At 42.4% G+C, this 21,219-nt stretch overlaps 1 protein-coding gene across 1 annotated transcript in view; it reads right to left on the bottom strand.

Moving 5' to 3' along the window:
• Nucleotides 1-2,954: 2,954 nt before the first annotated feature.
• The window catches only part of WWC2 (WW and C2 domain containing 2), a 136,827-nt gene continuing 118,562 nt past the window's right edge, over nt 2,955-21,219 (bottom strand). The window contains exons 16-23 of the mRNA XM_056855200.1: nt 18,473-18,637; nt 16,816-16,946; nt 15,231-15,429; nt 14,020-14,184; nt 9,316-9,408; nt 6,804-7,046; nt 4,043-4,170; nt 2,955-3,055 (exon numbers count right to left, since the gene is read on the bottom strand). Coding sequence (XP_056711178.1) covers nt 2,989-3,055; nt 4,043-4,170; nt 6,804-7,046; nt 9,316-9,408; nt 14,020-14,184; nt 15,231-15,429; nt 16,816-16,946; nt 18,473-18,637 — 1,191 coding nt within the window. The 3' untranslated portion in view covers nt 2,955-2,988. The remainder of the gene's footprint in view (nt 3,056-4,042; nt 4,171-6,803; nt 7,047-9,315; nt 9,409-14,019; nt 14,185-15,230; nt 15,430-16,815; nt 16,947-18,472; nt 18,638-21,219) is intronic.

Raw genomic sequence — 21,219 nt, 5'->3', positions numbered from 1 at the left:
AAAAAGAGTAAGTCTTATAAATAGCCAACAATATTATTTGCCAATAACTATGGGTTATTAGGGAAAATCCTTTTTAGTCCGTGTCTGATATTCATTTAACGTGTGTGTATGTGTATACATGTATGTGTGTGTGTGTGTGTGTGTATGAATCAAGAAAACTGTACAATCTTTCTGATGGTAGTTTTTTTTTTTGAAACCTGCAAATTTAAATGGCCAGAACTGAACTATATTAAACAGTAACATAAATAAGACTGAAAATAAATAAATCATAAGGAACAACTCTATACATCAAATCTACGAACATTTTATAGTCAAGCTGAGAAACTGAGACAGTCAACCTTCATTTCTATATTAAATAATTTCAAAACGTTTAGCTTTTAGAGACTGACCTCATCACAATGAATGGCATTTGTGTGTTTATAGTAGTTCTAAAATGTATGTAAAACAGTATGGGGTATCCATGAAGTATCAAGCAGTTAGTTTGCCTAACTGCCTCCGCGTTTGAAGGCATGTTTACAGGATCTGAATAATTACATAACTTGTGCATAACAAGAGAACCCCCTGGGGAGTTTTAGTTTTAAAAAATTAAGGCACAGGTGTGTGTGTTGTTGTTGTTTTTAAATACACCAGTTATTCTGAAGATGGCAACAAACATATTATGTTTTCCTGATCTTTCAGCAAGACAATTACATCCTGGCAAAAGGCTACATCTTGGTGGGCCTAACCATATAATATTTTGCTATTTCCAAAAGTATTCAAACAGCTTCTTGTTTTCTACTTAGATACCATGTGTAGGTGTGTTTGTCTATATGTGTCACATACACAGGCAGAAAGTGTCATCCTCTTGTGCTGATCAAATGATTCAACCAATTTATACACCCAAAGTGTAACTGAAAAGACCTTCAAGCAGAATCTCTGTGGCTTACAGCCCAGTCTTATGAACTACAATGGGGCTCACATCTCCGTGTGCACGGAACTGCATTTGCAAGTTTGCAAGAAGTTAGAATTCAAATGCTAAGGTCTTCCAATTCTCTTCAGTAATCAACTGCCTTGATCTAGACTGCTCAGCCGCCTAGAGTTGCCAACTCTGGGCTGGAAAGAGGGTTGCTAGCTCTGGGTTAGGAAATACCTGGAGATTTTGGGGGTAGAGCCTGAGGAGGGGAGGGTTTAGGGAGGGGAGGGACCTCAGCAGGGTATAATGCCATGGAGTCCACTTTTCAAAGCAGCCATTTTCTCCAGGTGAACTGATCTCTGTCGCCTGAGTTGTAATAGATCAGTTGTAATAGCGGGAGATCTCCAGCCACTACCTGGAGATTGGCAACCCTAGTTGGAAAACTCCCAGAGATTTGGAGACAGATCCGGGGATGGTAGGATTTGGGGAGGGGCCTCAGCATAGTATAATGTTATACAGTCCACCCTGCAAAGCAGCCATTTTCTCCAGGGGAACTGGTTTCTGTAGCCTGTAGATCAGTTATAATCTCTGAGATCTCCAGGCCCTACCTGGAGTTTGGCAACCCTACTGTGATATCACAGTGGCCAAGCTAATGGCAGCCAGAGCGATCATCTCTGCTAGCCAAGGCCTTCTACGACACCAGCGAGGAGCAGCTATTTGCCGCTAGACGACACTCAAGAGAGAATATGCCAGTATATACACATCCACTTACACACTTGTAGCATTATGCTGCTTAGAAAAATCACAAGAAATTTTTGTTTCCCAGCACCAGCCTTGACAAGCACATTCCTATTGTCTTTTGACTTTGTATCAATACAAACAGCAATTTAAACAAACCAGGGTTCTAGTGCCATAGGTATCTCGATCATGATTTTTCCTTTTTGTGCCACACTTATGTTGGGAATCAGCTCGCATGGTGTATTTGTTCTTTTACCTATTAAAATGTATTTTTAAGTGCTCTAATATCATGCATTTCCTCTTTAGAAGAAATTTCTATACCAACAAGATGTTAGGTCCATAAAACAGTTTATGAATTTTGCCAAGAACCACTTCTTTGAAAATTGCACAGGTCTGTTAGGGCTTTTCTACACTTGACTGTTCCTACAGGCTACTGGCTTTTGTGCTAGACGTACACATAACAGTGAAGTGTTAGTTTTTATCTTTTAGGTGTTTGACTCCTCAGGTTTAAATGTTTTGCATGAACCTGAGTCCAGTTTTAGAAGACAGCTGCCCTTGGGTATATTCGGTTTAACACATTTCAGGGATATAGGGGCTGCCGCACACTACCTTTCCCTGCTTTCAGATGCAAGGAGACTTGACAATCTGAGTGCAGCCCAAGGTCCAGTACATTCACAAAACCACGCTCTTGTAGCTCAGTGTCACATAACTCTTTCTTCATACAAAAAGAAGAAGAAGAAGAAGAAGACAGGGTTCTTAGTTGAAAGTTCCAAAGGGGGACAGAAGTAAACAGCACCTGTCCATATGAGGCAGCCTTGCTGTTTTGGAAGAAGAGCTAGCGTTTGTCGATAGCTAAAAAAAAAAAGTCACACATTTGTACAAAAATATTGCATGGCCTAGCAGCCATCTTCACAGTCTGCTCTTGTGAAAAAAAAATAACAGTGAAAAGAAACCTCCTGCTGAACACAATATTTCTTGACACAGTGCAGTTCAACAGGATATACTTGGTACTGCCTTTGTTCTTTAGATCTATCTTTACAAAATAGTAGCACATCTGCAATACATACAAACTGTACAAAATCAGCGTCGGTGTACCAGAAATAATCTACTTTGGTTTTTTTGGTGTGGGGGATTTGCACAGAGAAGAGAGGGGGCTTTTCCTTGCATTTAAAAAAATACAGGAACACAATTTACTGTTGTTGTTGTTGTTGTTGTTTTTACAAACAATATCTGTAAGTGGGATGTAAAACAGGAGGCTTCAAACCCAGGTAACTATACTACAAAATATTTCATCTTTACAAAAAAAAAAAGATGGACAAGTAGAAAAACACCTTGTGGAGATGGGGGCGGGGGAACTGTTAGACATCATCAGCCGGTAGCGAAGGTATGCTGATTTTTGCTCTTGTAAAGTATGCAATCTTCTCCCTTTAACAAAGAAATAGGTGGAAAAGAAATACATGGTCAGCGGTTGCAGAGTTTTCTGTGATGTATGCTATAACATGCACTGTAGGAGAAAAAGAAATGGGTTGGATCCAGTGGAAATTTATTCTGTATCAGTCCCTTCTCTTTACTCTGTATTAGTCTCACACATCCACTAAAGCATTTTCTTATGCACTATGCAAATACCATTTGAGGGATCTGGTGACTAGAATGAAGATCTGAGTAGCGACACTGCCCACTGAAAATGCCTAACAGTAGAAGAAATAGTGTTATCACAGGGAGGTTTAATCTGTCCCACTGCACCGATAAACATCTAGACTGCTTTCTGCTTACATATCAAGCTCAACATCAAGATTTCATAGACTGAACATTTAAAGTGGTCAGGAAAATCTATAGTTTCCCATTGACATCAATTCTGTATCTTGTATGCAGGTTCATGATTGTGTTTTATAATCCTGCACCCTCTCTCTCGATAAACACACACACACACACACACACACACACACACACACACTAAGATACTTTATCACCCCTTCCATTCCTCTGCAGAAATACTGAAAATGGCATGAAAAGGAAATCTCATGTGTTCACTTTCCATAAGGGAAAAGTGAAAATTAAGTAGAGCTTTTTTATGTCAAAACAGTGGGGCTGTGATAGTCAGTAGCAACCCTGCTCAGTCCCTGCATACTAGTTCCCCAGTTGATGAGACCTCTGGGTGGCTATCAGCTACAGTAGGGAACAAAGACAGACACAATACAAGTGCCCGTCTTTTCCCCCAACCCGAAGCCTAAGCAGCTGACAGGGAGCCATTTTCATTTAGGGAAATGGAACTAAGGGAAGAGTTTAACCCTCTTTTCTCACTGCTGAAGGCCTGATCCGTATGCTTCCCTGAGGCTGCTTTTTAGGCCTGATTGGCTAACCCAGAAATTCTCACAGATTGTATAAATCCCAAAAGATCAGGGCTCTCTTTACCGAAATGATTGCACTTGTAGCGGCACCTTCTGGCTCTGCTCTCGCAATCGGCATACATCCTTCGAAGCTTTCCTCATCAATTTTTCAGCACTTAAGCCCCGTTTTTTTTCCTCCTTTGATTGTTCAGCCTGTTGAGGGAACAAAATTACAGCTACTGTGCAGCAATTGACAATACGACAGAGGAACTCCGGAAGGCTGGGAAAGAAGAGTAGCTATTTAAGCCCATCAAGCAAAATTTCTACAACAGAAGGTGATAATGGGACACAGCGTGAACTTACAAGCGGAGGAGAAGTGCTGCAGATGGGAGCAGGGCATCGTTCAGGTTAGAAAAGGAGAACCCCTAGTGGCACAATGACTGAAATGAGCTTGGGCTGAAGGCGGTTCTGCGCGGCCTTGCATCTCTTTTAAAAGGCTCTTAATTCATGGACCAGCCCCTCTGCACACCACCTTTGCATACCCAGAAAGAAGATTCGCTGGCATGCACATGTAGAAGCTAGATGAAGGCTGAAAAGCCCTTTAAACAAGATTCTGCATGCAGGGATGTGGAGTTCAGCCTTTTTTCTTCTTTTTTCTTTTGCAAGCCCAGAAGCTTAAATCAGCTTTTAGGATGAATTAAAAAGAAGGTACAGAGTGGGATACAGTGGAATGTTTCTGCAGAGAGAACAAGTTCGACCTGTGGAGCACAACTTTCCCACCTCCTCCCACTGCAGCCAAAATGCACTCTCCTTAATGCTGCTCCTAAAAGACCTCTAGGAACAACATTTGGGGGGCTATTTTGGGCTGCAGCAGGAGCAAGGAGGAGAGAGAGTATTCTCCACCGGCAGAAATCCTCCCGCCCACAGAAATGTTCCATTGGACCCAAGGCCTGGTCTGTGTTTATAACCAGACGACATCCATGATATTGAATTAGCGAAGTGTCTGGAAAACTCTAAAAAGGAATGCGCACCGTCTCCAGCTCTCAAAATCATCTTCTATTTATCCGTATTCTGTATTGTCGATTTGCTGCATAAAATACTTCCCTGTTGTATTAATAAAGTGTGCCGGTGTTTTATTCTCTACCTGAATTTTTTTACATTAGTGCACCGAAGGCCCCCAAGTGTCCGCTGACTTTTGCAGTTTTGACGGATGCAAGACTTCCGTAATAGACACAGATTTCCCTCATGGAGCAAACATATTACACCAAGCAGAGGACACATGCAAGCTTTTTGAAGATTAATGGCACTACACAGACCGTAACAATAAAAGAGGTATTTTATAGGCTTAAAAGTAGATGCTAAATCTAGCTCTTCAAATGAAAATGTTATGCACTCAAATTCATATTAAGAATAAAATACCTACTGTAGAACTTTAATATTTAAAATAGGTTTTAGAGATGAGAGGAAAGAAAAAAAAACACACCAAAGCACCAACAGGAAGCTTTTTCTAATGTGTGGGACATAATGGAGAGAGAGAAATAGTCATGTATTCTTCTAGATGTAAGTGAATGCAAAATCCCACTGACCTTAATAGATTTTAAGTCTATGAATATTATTTGAAAAATAGGAAAGGCAATCTTTTATTGAACAAGTTGCTGTTGGCATGGAATTGTGTAAATTTGGATCACAATTTTTAAAAAAAAGCCAATTGAAGAGCTTTGTGAAGTTTAAAGGCTCATTATTTCCTATACCAGCAAAAAGAGCTTTTAGTAAAAGATTATGGGTTGGATCCAAGGGCTCCAGCTAAGCGAGAATTCTTCTTCTGACAGAGGAAGGCTTCTTCATCAAAGGGAAACTCCTTTCATTGGAAGGAAACTCCTCGCTTAGACCAAGTAGGCAATCCTTGAATCCAACCCAGTGTTTTAAGTATTTTGTGTTTCTAGTTTTGAGGCGGACAAACATAACACCTAACTATGCCAATTGTAACTAGTGTTTTTACACTAACAGTTCTTTTTAACAAATTTTATAACCACAATATGGCAACCTATGTTTTAAAAAATCTACTAAAATCCATAAATTGTCTTTAAATGATGGACAGAGTGAGGTAAAGATCAATATTTATTTTAAAAAACCCTAAGTACCTCCTTAGAAAGCCATTGTGGTGTAGCGGTTAAGGTGTTGGACAAAGACCTGAGAAACCCAGGTTCAAATCCCCACTCGTGCCATGGAAGCTTACTAGGTGACCTTGGGCCAGTCACACTCTCTCTGCCCTAACCCTGGCTAGTATCTGGAGGAGAGATCTGCAAGGATTTCCAGGGCCATGACGTGGAGTCAGGCAATGACGAACCACCTCCAAATGTCTCTTGCCTTGAAAACCCTATGGGTTCGCCATAAGTCAGCTGTGACTTGACGGCAAAAACAAAAAACTAAAACAGAGAGGGGCCCAATCCTCTAAAACAGAGATGGGCCCATTTCACATCTCAAGATAGTTTGCTGAGGGCGGTTCCATGTTTAATGACAAGCAAGTGCATTTGTAGCCCATCCTAAGCCCTGGTCCGAAAGCACTTAGGATGGTGACCAAGTAGGCACAGCCCAAAGATTCACTGTGTCCAAGGACATTTCCGCCAACCCTTGGGAGCAACTTTGTAGGGCCAGGGAGACAGCACTATTCCATGAACTCATTCCATTCATGGCTCACTGGATACAATGCTATATCTCTGAGTTTCTGATTCCACTACTTTGCAAACATGGACCGTTCAGAGTGAAATTAATTTAGCTTCTACAGGCAGTAAACTTTGTGTGTGTGCTCTTTGCTATTTAGAGATATGAGAAGATTTCTTTTATACCTGCTTTTCAGCTTGTTTCAAGATCTTCTGGAATCTTTCATCCTCCAGCACACACGGAGGAAGCTCTGTCTCCCCTCTCGCTTTCATCTCCTCAAGCTTCAGTTTAAGTTCACGCAGTGTTTCCAGTTCATCGTTTAGGCGGCTCTGTCGAGTCCGAGAAGCCTGGAGATCCAGCTCCAAGTCGAGGGAGGTACGGACAGGGCATTCTTGTGTTGCTCTTCGCATGTTAGGCTGACAAGCAGGCTAGAGTTTTCAGGAATTCCAAGAAATAAGAATTACTATGATACACTAAAAGTCCACAAAAGTCACAACCCAATGTGGTACAAAAATATGCTTCCATACAGTATGCCACGATACTTTTTCTCTACGTGATGGCTTGGATCCTGCCTAGAATTTCCATGGGTGAAAAGAGGGGAGGTGATTTTTGCTAACTCCCCTTTCTATGATAGACCTTGGATTCCTCTTAAGTTATTTCGGGGGGGGGGGGTTTCCCTGTCCCTCAGGAGTAGCATTTCAGAGTGTTTGTGGCTGCCATGAAAGGGGAGAAATTGCCTGCCTTTGTGACCATAGAAATTCAAGGTGGAATTCAAACTACGTAACATATGTCTAGAAGATATATTTATGCATGTAAAGTTGTCACGAGAGTAACAGTGCAATCCTATACAGAATTATCCATTCTTAAACCGACTAACTTCAGTGGACATAGAAAGGTGTAACGCTGCTTAGTATAGCCCTGTTATTGCCATAGGGCCATCACTTTTGACTTATTTTTCACAAAGAAGAAGAATAGGTTTTTATATGCTGATTTTCTCTACCTTTTAAGGAAACTGGCTTGCAGCCTCCTTCCCTTCCTCTCCCCACAACAGACACCTTGTGAGTTAGGTGGGGCTGAGAGAGCTCAGGGAGAACTGTGACTAGCCCAAGGCCACCCAGATGGCTTCATTTGGAGAAGTGGAGAAATCAACCAGGTTCACCAGATTAGAGTCCACCGCTTTTAACCACGTTGGCTCTGAACAGTAGTTGAAGCATCACAAGATAACCTACCTTAGCAATCAATCATTACAGCGGAATTCCAAATTGTCAACAAATTCCATGTTTTTAATCTTTTTAATTATACCATATTTTTAAAAAAAGTTATGAGCATTCTTATTTTCTATCACAGAGGTTTGGCACTATTTAAGTCCCCCCCCCCATCATTTCACCCAACATATATATGCTGTGTGGGTCCCCTATGTTCTTCAAACATTCCTTCAATATTTAATACTTTGATGCACATTTTTCCACTGTCAAGAGATCTTTCATTCTTGAAGAATCCCAAGTCCTTCCTAAACAAAGACTGATTTCCAGTGAGAAACTGGATGCTGGGTGGATCAATCATTTGCTGTGAGTTTCAGTGAGAAAGGAAGATGATAAATAAATTAAATTAAATCATTTAGTGGCTGAGGTTGATCTGGGAACTCTGGGAACTGATGAATAGCTGCAAAGTAGGGAAAGAACGCACTTTGCAGGAGAGGAACAGCACTGCACATCATTTTACTCTGCAACCTCCATTCCCACCTGGGAACTTCCTAGATGTGTACTTGCCATATATCTGTAGTGAAATACTGTAGGGGGCATGGTTCCAGGCAAAGAACAGTTGGCAGGGGAAGGATTAAGTGTCCCCTACCAAGTGCTACTCACTGCAAATCATGCTGAGCCACAGGTACTTCACAGCTGTTCTGAGTCATTTGGGATGCCTAGGGCCATGTCTGTCCCCTATAACCATCCCTTCACTGCTTCCTAGATCTGAGCATAAGGGATGAAGGAGGTAAAATAAACAACACTACCATTCCTGGAGTGGGATAGAAGGAGATAGGAGTAAAGTTTCTTTAAGAAGAAGTTGGTTTTTATATGCCGACTTTCTCTGTCACTTAAGGGAGAATCAAACAATCACCTTCCCTTCCCCTCCCCACAACAGACACCTTTGTGAGGTGAGGCTGAGAGAGCTGTGACTAGCCCAAGGTCCCCCAGCTGGCTTCGTGTGTAGGAGTGGGGAAACAAATCCAGTTCACCAGATTAGCCTCCACCGCTCATGTAGAGGAGTGGGGAATCAAACCTGGCTCTCCAGATCAGAGTCCACTGCTCCAAACCACTGTTCTTAACCACTACACCATACTGGCTTGTGAGTTTATTTGTGAGTTTAATTGTGATTTTAAAGACTGAGTTTAAAAGGCAATTGCTATAATTTAAAAGTTAGTGGGAGATTGAATGTTCCCCACTCTAAAGAAAACTCCCTGCACTTGACAAACTACCGTGTCAGAGAGGTGGGGATTCTGGAAGAATGATACTTCTGAATGAGCAGGTTCATTCTTAGTTTTACCTGCTGCAGAACAGTAAAAGAATGGATGGTTCATATAAGTTTATTTTAACATGAAACTTGCCTAATTCCTGCAGATGAAACCCTTTGATTAGGCAAAGTGTTTTAAATGAAACGGAAAGGTCCGTAGCAGCACCTCAGCAAAACAGCACATACCCTTTTGATTCTCAAGCTCCGCCGTTCTGTGGCATTTCTCACAAAGAGGGACTTTTTGGCCAATGTTGAGCTGTCACTGTCACTCCGATTCAGCTGTCAACGAAAGGAACAGACATAACATAACAATGCAAGGAACATAACATAAAGTGGATGGATTGGAAACAGAATTACTCCTAAGGTTTAACAAAATTCGAGTCTAGTAGCACCTTAAAGACCAACAACATTTTTCCAGTATATAAGCTTTTGTGAGTCAAAGCGCACTCTGTCAGATATCTTATACCCCTGGAAAATTTGATGGTGCTACTGGACTCAATTTTTTCCCTACTACTACTAGGGTTGCCAGCTCCGAGTTGGGAAATACCTGGAGATTTTGGGGGTGGAGCCTAAGAGGGAGGAGTTTGGAGAGGGGAGGGACTTCAATGCCATAGAGTCCATTTTCTCCAGGGGAACTGATCTCTGTCACCTGGAGATCAGTTGTAATAGTGGGAGGTCTCCAGTCACCACCTGGAGGTTGGCAACCCTAACAACTACAGATTAACAAAGAGTTAAAGTTACCAAGAGTAACTATAGTGGACTGGATCCAGCCATCCTCCAAGATGGCTTCCTCCAGCCTAAAGACCCTTAATTCAACATAAGCGGCTTTCTCCAATGGAAGAACCTCTTAAGTTGGAGGAAGGTTTCAAACTTTGCTCAGTAGAATGGTAGGCTGGGGTGGGGTCCATCCCAGTATGTGCTTTCGTTGCCAATTAGCTATTAATCACAAGATTGATTTAAAAAAGAACCACACTCAATTACAAATATGTACTATACAGGGGGGCATGTACTGTGATTCTATGATGTTAGCAAACAGTGTTCAGAAGCTACCAACAACTGCCTTATTGTCTTTTAAGTTTTAAAATTTAAGCCTCTGTTTCTTTGTCTATAAGGCAAAGCTTCTTAAACTGTGGGTCGTGACCCCATATGGGGTTGCGTAACTGAATGTGGGGGTCGTGAAAAATTTGACAACAGTAAATGGTAAAATTATATGTATACCAAATAATTGTTTTAAAATAAATTTCTTTATGATTTATTATCAGTAAATGTTTGATTTGTATACCTATTTTATAGACCTATATACTCGGGGTCGTGCAAAAATTTCTCTGCTGAAAAGGGGTCATGAGTGGAAAAAATTTAAGAAACCATGGTCTAAGGGAAACCCTTGCGAGAAAAGAAGAAAAACAATGGTTCTCTCGGTGGGTCATGCCCACATCCTTATTGAGTCACCACGATTTGCAGTCCTACAGAAAAAAATTTTATTTTATATTTTATTATGTTTCAGTGCTACACAGAGTGTAATCAGAAAGCAACTGTTTGTGGAAGAAAACTGTAGATTAAGGAACTACATACTAAAATCAAGAAAAAACACACTGATGCAGCCACTTAGAATATCACAATCTTTCCTTGTTAAACTTAAGGGGAATGCTGAGTCAAGACTGAACATAATGCCACCATTTCACTGGAACCCTAAAAGTCCATCAAAATGTCTTTTCAATTAATTAATACATTAGAAAAATACTTGTCTTGTGAGCTCAGAAAAAGATTTCATCAACTCAGGATTACAGACTATCATATTTGCTGAAAACATGTTTTTTTTCAACATGGGCCCACTTGTAATGGTTTTATCCAGTTACTGCCATTTGGGTGAGAGCACAAACCAATCAACTTTTTTTCTTGACTCAGTCTTAACATTTTCTGCTGTCAATTAAATCCTTAGACAAATGCTGTCTTCACAGAATCATAGAGTTGGAAGGGATCATCAGGGTCATCTAGTCCAACTCCTATGTCATGAAAGAGGATGTTTTGAAACAAGGACTGTGGAGTCTTAATGGAAGCAGTGGTCATCAAAGGGACTCACTTGACACCACTGGAAAGAGGCAACATCATATTTCAGAACTAAGGAAGCTCTAAGACCTGGCATGTACAGCATTTAACAGGCATGACGCTTCAATAAATTTAATATTATCTGGGTCTCTGGAGCTCTTTGAACCATAAACCTCCCTTCTTCTGTGTACTGGGTGTGTTAAGTGCTGTCAAGTTGCTTCTGACTCATGGCGACCCTATGAATCAAAGTCCTCCAAAACATCCTATCTTTAACAGCCTTGCTCAGGTGCAAACTGAGGGCCGTGGCTTCCTTTATAGAGTCAATCCATCTCTTGTTGGGTCTTCCTCTTTTCCTGCTGCCTTCAACTTTTCCTAGCATGATTGTCTTTTCCAGTGACTCTTGTCTTCTCATAATGTGATCAAAGTACGACAGCCTCAGTTTAGTCATTTCAGTTTCTAGGGTCAGTTCAGGCTTGATTTGATCTATAAGCCACTGATTTGTTTTTTTTTTGGTGGTCTGCCTCTTTTTCCTTTCCCTCTTTCTTTCATCCCCTTTTCTGTCATATGTTGGGTTGGGTTAATGCACGTTGTGTAAGAAAAGTGTTCCAAAGGACTCTTTTGTTTTGTTGTGTAATGAAGATATATTATTAAAAATATAATTTTAAAAAAAGAAACTACATAAAAGATATAATTTTAAATTCTTCTGGAAGACATCCTAAGCAACCTTATTTACAAAAATTATACCACAGAATTTTCAATAGTTAGTTTCAATAGTGAACCCTGAGCTTTAAAATATGCTGATGGCACTAGCATCTGAGAAATAGCTGTGTAATTTAGGCTTCTCTTTCCCCAAAGAGACATTAGTTTTCCTACAAGAGGAAGCAAATTGTTAAGTGATCATCGATAGTAATGTCCATATGTTAGTACTTAAATGCCACTCATGCATTTAAGGAGGTACAATTGGAATCAGAAACTCAGCTTCACATTGCACTGTTATAGGAAAACTGGATAATAAAGAATAAAAAAAGAATATTAAAACTATTTGTGAGTATTTATTGGCGAGTCGGGAAAATTAGTAGCAGCTTACCTAGATTTAAGAATGGATGAACCAACCCACCTTTCCATCTTGGTAAGCTTTTGACACAGTCCCAAATGACTTCCTATTCAGAAAGCTCTCAAGATGTGCAACTGACACCAATCTCATATGGAGAGCATGAGAGCAAGAGAAAAAAAAATAACACATACAAAAGTCGGATAATGAATTGAAGAAGGGAACAACAGCACAACCGAGGCAGAATTAGGCACTTTTCAAAATAAAAAAAATAATGTTCCTTTGTGACATGGCAGTGCAGCGTTTTCCAGGCCTACCCCTACCCTTTGCTCAGTGAGCTATAATGCCATAGAGCCCACTGTCCAAAGTGGCAGTTTCCTCTAGTTGATCTCTGTCAGCTAGAGATCAGTTGTAATCCCAGGAGGTCACCAGCTACCACCTGCAGGTTGGCAGTCCTACTTATACATCCTAACCATATCCCTCCTCGTTCAAGCCTTTCCAGCTGGGAACAAGAAACTGGAAACAGAGGAGAAAACTGTACATGGAGGGAGTGAGCAGAACAGAGGCAGAATTTGCTTAGAAATCCACAACTCCTGTGAAGCTACTTACCCTTGCCTATTATATCAGAAGGTACATTATTTAGTAGTAATATATAAAGAAAACTAATCATGTCAACAGATGGTGCTGTGATGCAAAAATCAATGCAGTTTTGACTCGGCCAAAATATGTCACACAATCAAGAGAAAGCTAAAGGTTCAATCCTAAACAGAATTAAACTCTTTTACATGCTCACTGCAATTGGAGGAAGGATTTATGCAGGCTTATTCTCAGGCTCACACACACTTCTTCCAATTCCCTCTTCTCCTTCCATACACAACTCACATTTCCTCCTGAGAAACCTGTTTCCTCTGTCTCCAGAATTTAAGCACTGCTTGAATTGTTTGTTTGTTTTACCGCCACAATTTAATCGTGGTTTAGAATCCTGATTTTCAGTCAGGAAACAAACAGCAATTAGTTGAAGTGCTCAAATTTGAGTATCGCACGAACTGAGGTGTCTTTAAAATCGGGCAGTTTTGCCGCTACAAATGATTGGGAGAAGGGTGCAGGAACCTGAGAATAAACCAGATTTGTTCTTATTGTGAACGAAGTCTTAAAAAAAAGGTCAACAGATTCAAAGTGTTGTAAGACAGGGGAAAGGATTATTCATACAATTCAATCCCTGACAGGCAGGCTATAAGCCTCTCAGGAGAATGCACCCCTTCAAACATCACCAGGCGATGGACAGTTTGAAGAAGCCCCATATGAACACATCTCTGTCCCTTGTAAAATTTTGACTTTGAGCAAAAGTAAATTGCTCTGCGGCAGTGGCTGTGCAAGGCACCTTCCAGAAAAGATAGTTCTGAGAGGTACCATCGCAGGAAGTGCCATTTTCACACAGCATATGTTAATCTAAAAATTATACATGGCTGGGAATCGCACAGATGCAACACGTAGCTTACGAACAGTTCTACTAGAACAGTTTGAGAGATCAAAGGCCTGAATTAATTTAGGGAATTAAAATGTTCAAACAGCCGTTTGCTTATACAAGCTCGCTGCAAAGGAGTAAATTCCAACACTCTGTGAAAGGATTTGTCATGTTCCACTTCCACATGCTATCTTAGGCAAAAACAACAATTTGCCACTCTTTAGCAGAGACAGATGGGTTTCCCTGTATGCCTGCAATGTGCCACTGCCAAAGAAGTTAAATGAGTCTTTAGATAATAGGACCTTGTGGAGAACACTCTTTATCTTACCCTACAGATGTACTGGTTCCGCTCTCCTGGAGAGAAGGTTTGTGAGCGGACGATCATGCTGTTCCTGACAAAGGGATGCTGCTGCTGAGACTTCAGGCTGGCTCTGTCCTTGGGCCGGACAACCACGCGCTCACTCTTATCCTCTGTGTTAGTTTCTTTGTCAACCTGTTGAGGAGTCATATACATTAAAAAAAAACCGCCCCCTAGTCCCCAAGCTTGATTTTCATCCCATCTTGTCACAACCCAGTTAAGATCAGGCACGAGTAATTCAAATGCCCTTTGTCTTTCCACTTATAAAAACAGGCAAGCATGCTCGAAAGGAGGGTATCGCTTCTTTTAAGTTACTAAAAACAGCACCATATGCTGAGCTATGTTAACATTTCTCGTTTTGCTAGTGCAAAACACACACACGCAAAAAAACTCTGAAGAGTGTAAGGATGTAGAAAGTCAAAGTTTCCTTTTTTTTACAGTCCTACTGTTTGTTTAAAATTGCTTGTTAGGTCAAAGGCTTGCCAGGTAGAGGTTACCTTTTAGGAGAACTACCGAGAGACAGTGTATTACAGTGGATAGAGGTTGAGACTTTGATGATCCCGGTCCAATTCCCCACTCCATCATGATGTTCAGTGCATTGCCTATGTGTTACGTTGGCAACCCTAGCAGGGCCCCAGGAAGGAGATTTGGCATCACTCACAACCTGTTATATTTATAGGCTAGTTTGTGTGTGTGTGTGCGCATACATGCAAATTTCCTATATTACCCTAAAGAACCGAGTCCTTACTATTAAAACTTCATAACAAATGCAAGAACAAAAACTTTTTCTACCATACGTGTATGCAAGTATAGCTTAAACATTATATAACCTATTAAATATTTAATACATTCATTATTAAACATGAATTATCCACCAAATAAACATTAAATGTTAACTAGCAACGCTGAAATGCTTTTCTTGTGGACTTTGGGCTCTCCTTTCTCTTCCTTTTATTGTATACCCAAGAAAAAGTAGAACCCTGTTAGAAAAAAGTGGAGATTTTAAAGGCTGAGCTGACTTCCTATATTTAGGAAATGACACCGAACATTATAAACAAACTCCTGGTGACAAACTTCAGGGCTTTAAACTTTAACACACCACCCTGACGGGCCTGTAACAGCCATGGGCCTATGGAGCTTTCCTGATTGTGCTTCAGGGAAACATAATTTAAAATATTCACCAGCGTGGGCGATACTGTCGCTAGCTCGTTGCAACACACATCTGCAGGGCGGCCATCTTCTTCTTCCTTGACTTCATTCGCTTGTCCCAACTGGGAGCAGAAGCTGTCATCTTCTGCACAGGCACCTCCCTCTGTTCCTTTCACGTGGTCCTCTTCTTCGGTCGCAGTCTTGCTGGATATCTCTGCTAGGATTCCTAGCCTGGGAGAGAGAGAAAAAAACCCCCTCAAGTTTACCCTTGAACTAGCAAGATCTGCAAAACAGAAAGTTGCTAGCCTGGCTGGGAGCTGAACCCTGTGCAAAAGATGTAATATTGAGGACATGCTATCTTGGCATGAACTAGATTAGAATTTCACCAAAACACTGTCAAGATTCCCCACCTCCATCACCCTACGAATGTATTATATTAGTTATCCTCTCCAAGGATAACATCACATCCTGTTTCAAATCCGCTCCCCTGGGAATTTCAATATAAACACATTACATGGGACTTCCACACATGGTTCTATATCATGTTCCCTTTTCCTATTCAGAGCACTAACATGTACAGACTAACGAGTAAAGGCTAACTCATACTGTGTTCTCAATTGGTATATCAAGACTATAACTTGACTTAAATATAAATCCATAGGTTGGCTGCAGCAGTATTTTTATTTATATATTTTATTGTGGTCAATTGACCAGTTCCATATAAAATTGGATGCAGCAGTAGATTTTTGCTACTGGAAAAGGAACGGTGATTTTCATTGATCTCCCCCTTCCACTTAGTGTTGCCAATCTCCAGGTACTAGCTGGACATCTCCTGCTATGACAACTGATCTCCAGCCGATAGAGATCAGTTCACCTGGAGAAAATGGCTGCTTTGGCAATTGGACTCTATGGCACTGAAGTCCCTCCCCTACCCAAACCCCGCCCTCCTCAGGCTCTGCCCGAAAAACCTCCTGCTGGTGGCGAAGAGGGACCTGGCAACCCTATTTCCACTGCAGACCTCTAACTCAGCATTGTGCTGTTATTGGGGGAACTGCCCTCCCAGGAGCAGCATTTTTGGGGAGTATTTAGGCTGCGGCAGGACAGGTGAGAAAAAGGTCCATTCCACTGATGGAAATCTGTTATGCCAGCAGATACTACTGATGGAGCTGACCCCATGATCTGACACTATGTGAACAAGCCCAGAATCAATGTTGCTATTGTGTGCTCCCTCATCTCATTTGCTGCAATTCCATTCCTCCCTTGCTAATAGAAAGAAAACCATAAATTCAGTCTGGTCTGCATCTTCTCTCCAAATCAGAATTGCAAAGAATGAATGGAAGGCAAGCACTCACAGTTTTGCTAGTTTAGATGCGATGGCAAGCTAAAGCCTGCTTGTCTCTTCAGCAGTGGGGGAAACTGCAGCAAGGAACTGCTGCAACTGAAGCATGCATGCTTGATTCTCACCTCAACATGCCCAAAGCATTCAGTTCTTTTTATTCTAGTTAGTAACTGATGGCAAGCAGAGGGTTATTCCAGTGGTCTGTTTTTCTTTCACTATGTTTTGTGGTATGAAATGCTGGCTTGATACCTCAAATTAACCATTAGGCGACAGTTTACCATTCTTGCTCAGCGCTCTGAGACTCCTGCACTTCCTTCTCTTCCTCCTCTTCTTCCTCTTCTTCCGCCAGCTCTTGCTCTACTGCTTCCAGCTCGGCTGAAGTTCTTTCTAGCAATGCTGACACAGCATCCTAACGGAGATTTGAAAGCAGAGCTACATATTACAGTAGACTGGTATGTGCGTGCTTTTTTAATAGAGAAGGGACAGATGCTATTGATAAAACCTATTCCACAATATTTGTGAACATTGATGGGCACAGCAATCCTGAAGCGGGGGGGGGGGGGCAAAAGTCTTCTGGAGGTGGTGTGACCCCAGCGCCGGCGTACATGCTACTTACGGCATGAAATGGGCATCTTAACCTGCGGTGGGCCACTTATGCTGGCACCGGGGAGTGGTGCAGTAGTGCCATGCTTGGGCACCGCAGCAGCCACTGCAGCAGTGTTTTGCCAGTGCAATGTCTAGAGTTGGCACCAAAGGAGGCATTCTCTGGGGGCAGGGCAGAATTTAGTCAGAAACTCCCAAAACCCTTTTGCCCCAGAAACACCCCCCTTTGCAGGTGCAAACTTGCAAAAACCATGGCGCAGCCCCATGCAACTCAGTGGAGCAGTGACACAGGGAAAATACATTTTCCCTTTCTGCACCAAGCCACCAAGCTGCTCAGGACGTAGCGCAGTTGCGCCATCCCCGAGCCCGCCACAAGTACCCCCCCGCTTAGGACTGCGCTCAAAGCCTGCTTAAAGAACAGTGTCAGCCTAGTGTGCTATACCGAGGCCTACATTTGGGATTATATTTATTGTGAAAACATTTGCTGAAGCACACTGATCTAAACAGCACAGAGTTATGAACCACGCCAGAGCTGATTCAAATATTCAGTTCCTGAGGTGGCACAATCTTCTTGTGAGACTGTTATCACCTCAAATTTCACACTGGAAGTTCAAAAGTAAAGTGGACTTCTTCTTTTTAAGTACTTTTATAGCAAAATACCATAAGATTTTTAAAGTAAACACAACAGAAACAAACACACCATTTGCAGCCCAGAAAAGAAGAAGTGTTGGTTTTTATATGCCGACTTTCTCTACCACTTAAGGGAGAATCAAACCGGCTTACAATCACCTTCCCTTCCCCACAACAGACACCCTGTGAGGTGGGTGGGGCTTAGTGAGCTCTAACAGAGCTGTGACTAGCTGAAGGTCACCCAGCTGGCTTCATGTGGAGGAGTGGGGAAACAAACCCAGTTCACCAGATTAGCCTCCACCGCTCATGTGGAGGAGTGGGGAATCAAACCCGGTTCTGCTGATCAGAGTCCACTGCGCCAAACCACCGCTTTTAACCACCACACCATGCTGGCCAGGTTCCCACTGGCAAAAGCAGCAGTTTACACAAATGTAACCCTTTGGAACTGATACTATTAACATATAGTTTGTACTTGAAAATAGGGGCCCAAATACAAACGCAGAATGCATGTGGGATAACTGAATGATCTAATGTTCCCTGCTATAAAACAAAGCAAAACCCTCACTGAGATACAAGTTATGCTAAAATGATGCCACACCCCACATGACACCTTTGCTTGGCAGTCAGCTAATAATAATGGCAAAAGGGAGAACATAACTAGGTAGTGAAACTGTTTAACAGAAGTCACCGTAGGCTGCTCACCAAGTCCAAGTTGCCTGATAACTGACTGTCTGGAAAAAATACAGGATCCTCCTTTGGCTCCTTGTTCTTTTTGCCAGGAACCTGCTTACAAGCCAGCAAGTTATACCACAGAGTAGAAGTCTCATTTGAAAATGACAAATCTGCCAGACTTATCTGAGTTCCAGCCTAGGTAGAGATGAGAAAGAGAAATATATACGTGGCCATTTTAATGTACTGTAATATAAAAATGATAAACTGCAAATATTTCTAAGTCGTTTTGCAGCTGGAAATCGGTTTTATGTTTATTTACATTGGCTCCTACACACCTGCACCTTTTAAAGTACAATGAATGCACTTCAGCCAGTACTCAAACAGAAGTGAAACCAACGCTATGGCTAAGTTTATACATTTACAAGTGGGGGAACTCACAGGCAAGCAGAAATTTCTTTTCCTTCCCTCCCAGTGGTCCTCTTAATGCTTCATGCTGTCTGCACTTTCCCTTTCCCCCCTCCTCACTTGCTCTGGCTCACTGGCAACCCCGTAATGTCAACCTTGATCTCATAATGTCAGCATTTTTTTTAGTTCAGACGCTTTACACAGTAGAAGAATGAGCATATGCCCCTCTATCCCACCACACATACAAAAAGAATGAGGTAAACATTTCATGTGAAGGCATACTTTGCATAATTTCCTCCCCTTGCAAAGGGTCCCAGTGTATAGGAAGGTTTTGTGAATCAGGCATGGAATGCCTACCTCAGACATTTCGTTAGCGCATTCAGAGAGTCACTGGCTTCTTAAGTGTATGAGCTGGGCCCTTGCGAAATGGACAGGACAAAGAGGGAGAGGGAAGTAAAGAGTTAAGCAGTGGAAGTGTGAAGATAAGGGTGGGGCAGGGCAAGATTTACTAGGCTACCAGAGAGCAGTCAGCAGAAAAAGGATGAAGAGATACTGAAAAGACAATAGCGACTTGGTTTGTATGACAGAAAAGGCAAAGGAGTTCAAGGCACAGCAAGTGGTATTGCAGAAGTCTTAAATGCAGGAGGTGCATGAGGAAACAAGGGAAAAAACAGAGTTTCACTTACCTGTAACAGTTGTTCATCTGGTGGATCTTCTATGCAGGCACACATTGGGGGACTGTGCAGGCCAGCCACGGATAAGATTTGTCAGCTTCTAGCAAAATCTAAGAGTGCTCCCCCTCCCCTTGGGGCATGCAATCTCCCCGCCCACCGGTCACATGCCCCAAGGGGGAGGGAGCACTCTTCCCTCCAGTTCTCCAACCTGCGCCACGGAACCAACCACTGGTCTAGCGGAAAGGTCCCACAGGAGGGAGGGATGTGTGCCTGCATAGAAGATCCACCAGACGAACAACAGTTACAGGTAAGTGAAACTCTGTTTTTCATCTGCGTGGCTTCTATGCAGTCCCACACTGGGAGAGTAGCGAGCTCACTTACCAGGACGGTGGGTGTGGGACAGTCACCGAAATAAAGACTGAAGTACGGCACATCCCACGGCTGCATCTCTTGCCAAGTCCACATCCATATCATAGTGTTTTATAAACGTAGAGGGAGTGGACCAGGTAGCAGCCTTACAGATGTCCCGGAGATCTATCTTAGAGGAAAAGGCGATGGAAGCCGCACACGCTCTGGTAGAATGCGCTTTGATCATAGGAGGGCACTCCTGGTGAGCAAACTCATATGCCATTTTGATGGTTGATGTGATCCACCTCGAGAGGGTCTGAGGAGAAGCACGACGACCCTTGCGGTGTCCGCCGAAGCAAACAAAAAGGTTGTCATCTTTACGGAAGTTCTGAGACCTTTTAATGTAAAAAAGAAGGGCTCTGCGGACATCAAGGGAATGTAATGCTCTATCAGCATCAGAGGATGGGTGAGGGGAAAAAACGGGAAGGACAATGTCCTGTGTAAGGTGGAAGGCTGAAACAACCTTAGGTGAAAAGGAAATCTTAGGCTTCAATACTACCCTATCCGAGTGGAACTTAGTATAAGGAGGGGAATGTGACAGTGCTGACATGTCGTTCACTCTCCTTGCCGAGGTAATGGCGACTAAAAAGGCCGCCTTGAACGATAGTAAGGCCAATTCGCAAGTAGCTAATGGCTCAAATGGAGGTCTCATGAGTTGTGAAAGGACTAAGGAGAGACTCCACTGGGGAACTGGTGGAGTGACAGGAGGGTACAGGTTATTGAGACCCTTCAAAAACCTTTTGGAAAGGAGATGAGGGATAGAAGGTAATCAAACACAACAGACAGTGGGCAATTGATTGGTGAAATATTTTTAACCTTAACCCAATCAGAAAAACGTCTCCATTTAGCGTCATAGGACTGCCGTGTGGAAGACTTTAACGAATGCAGCAGAACCTTGGCTACCCTGTCGGACCACTGCCCCAGGATAGCACCCTCCAGGCCGCAAACTGCAGGCCCGGGGGGAAGTGTGAGGGATTCCTCGGAAGAAGAATGTAATTCCCTTGTGCAAGTGACATGAGCACTGCGAACCACGACCTCCTGGGCCAAAACAGAGTGACAATGATGGCATCTGTCTTGTCATGGTTCACCTTGGCTAGGGCCTTGTGAAGTAGAGGGAATGGGGGAAAGAGATAAAACAGAGCCCCGTTACAAACTGCCTGAAAGGCATCTCCCATTGAGCCGGGGCTGGCTCCCGCCCTCGAATAGAACCTGGGACACACTGAGTTGAGGTGTGTGGCAAAAAGGTCTATTTGTGGATAACCCCAATGGCGGAATATTTGGTGGAGACAA

The sequence above is a fragment of the Euleptes europaea genome, chromosome 9 (genome assembly GCF_029931775.1).
Source record: "Euleptes europaea isolate rEulEur1 chromosome 9, rEulEur1.hap1, whole genome shotgun sequence".
NCBI classification, from domain to species: domain Eukaryota; kingdom Metazoa; phylum Chordata; class Lepidosauria; order Squamata; family Sphaerodactylidae; genus Euleptes; species Euleptes europaea.
This window is presented reverse-complemented; position numbering and strand designations above follow the sequence as displayed.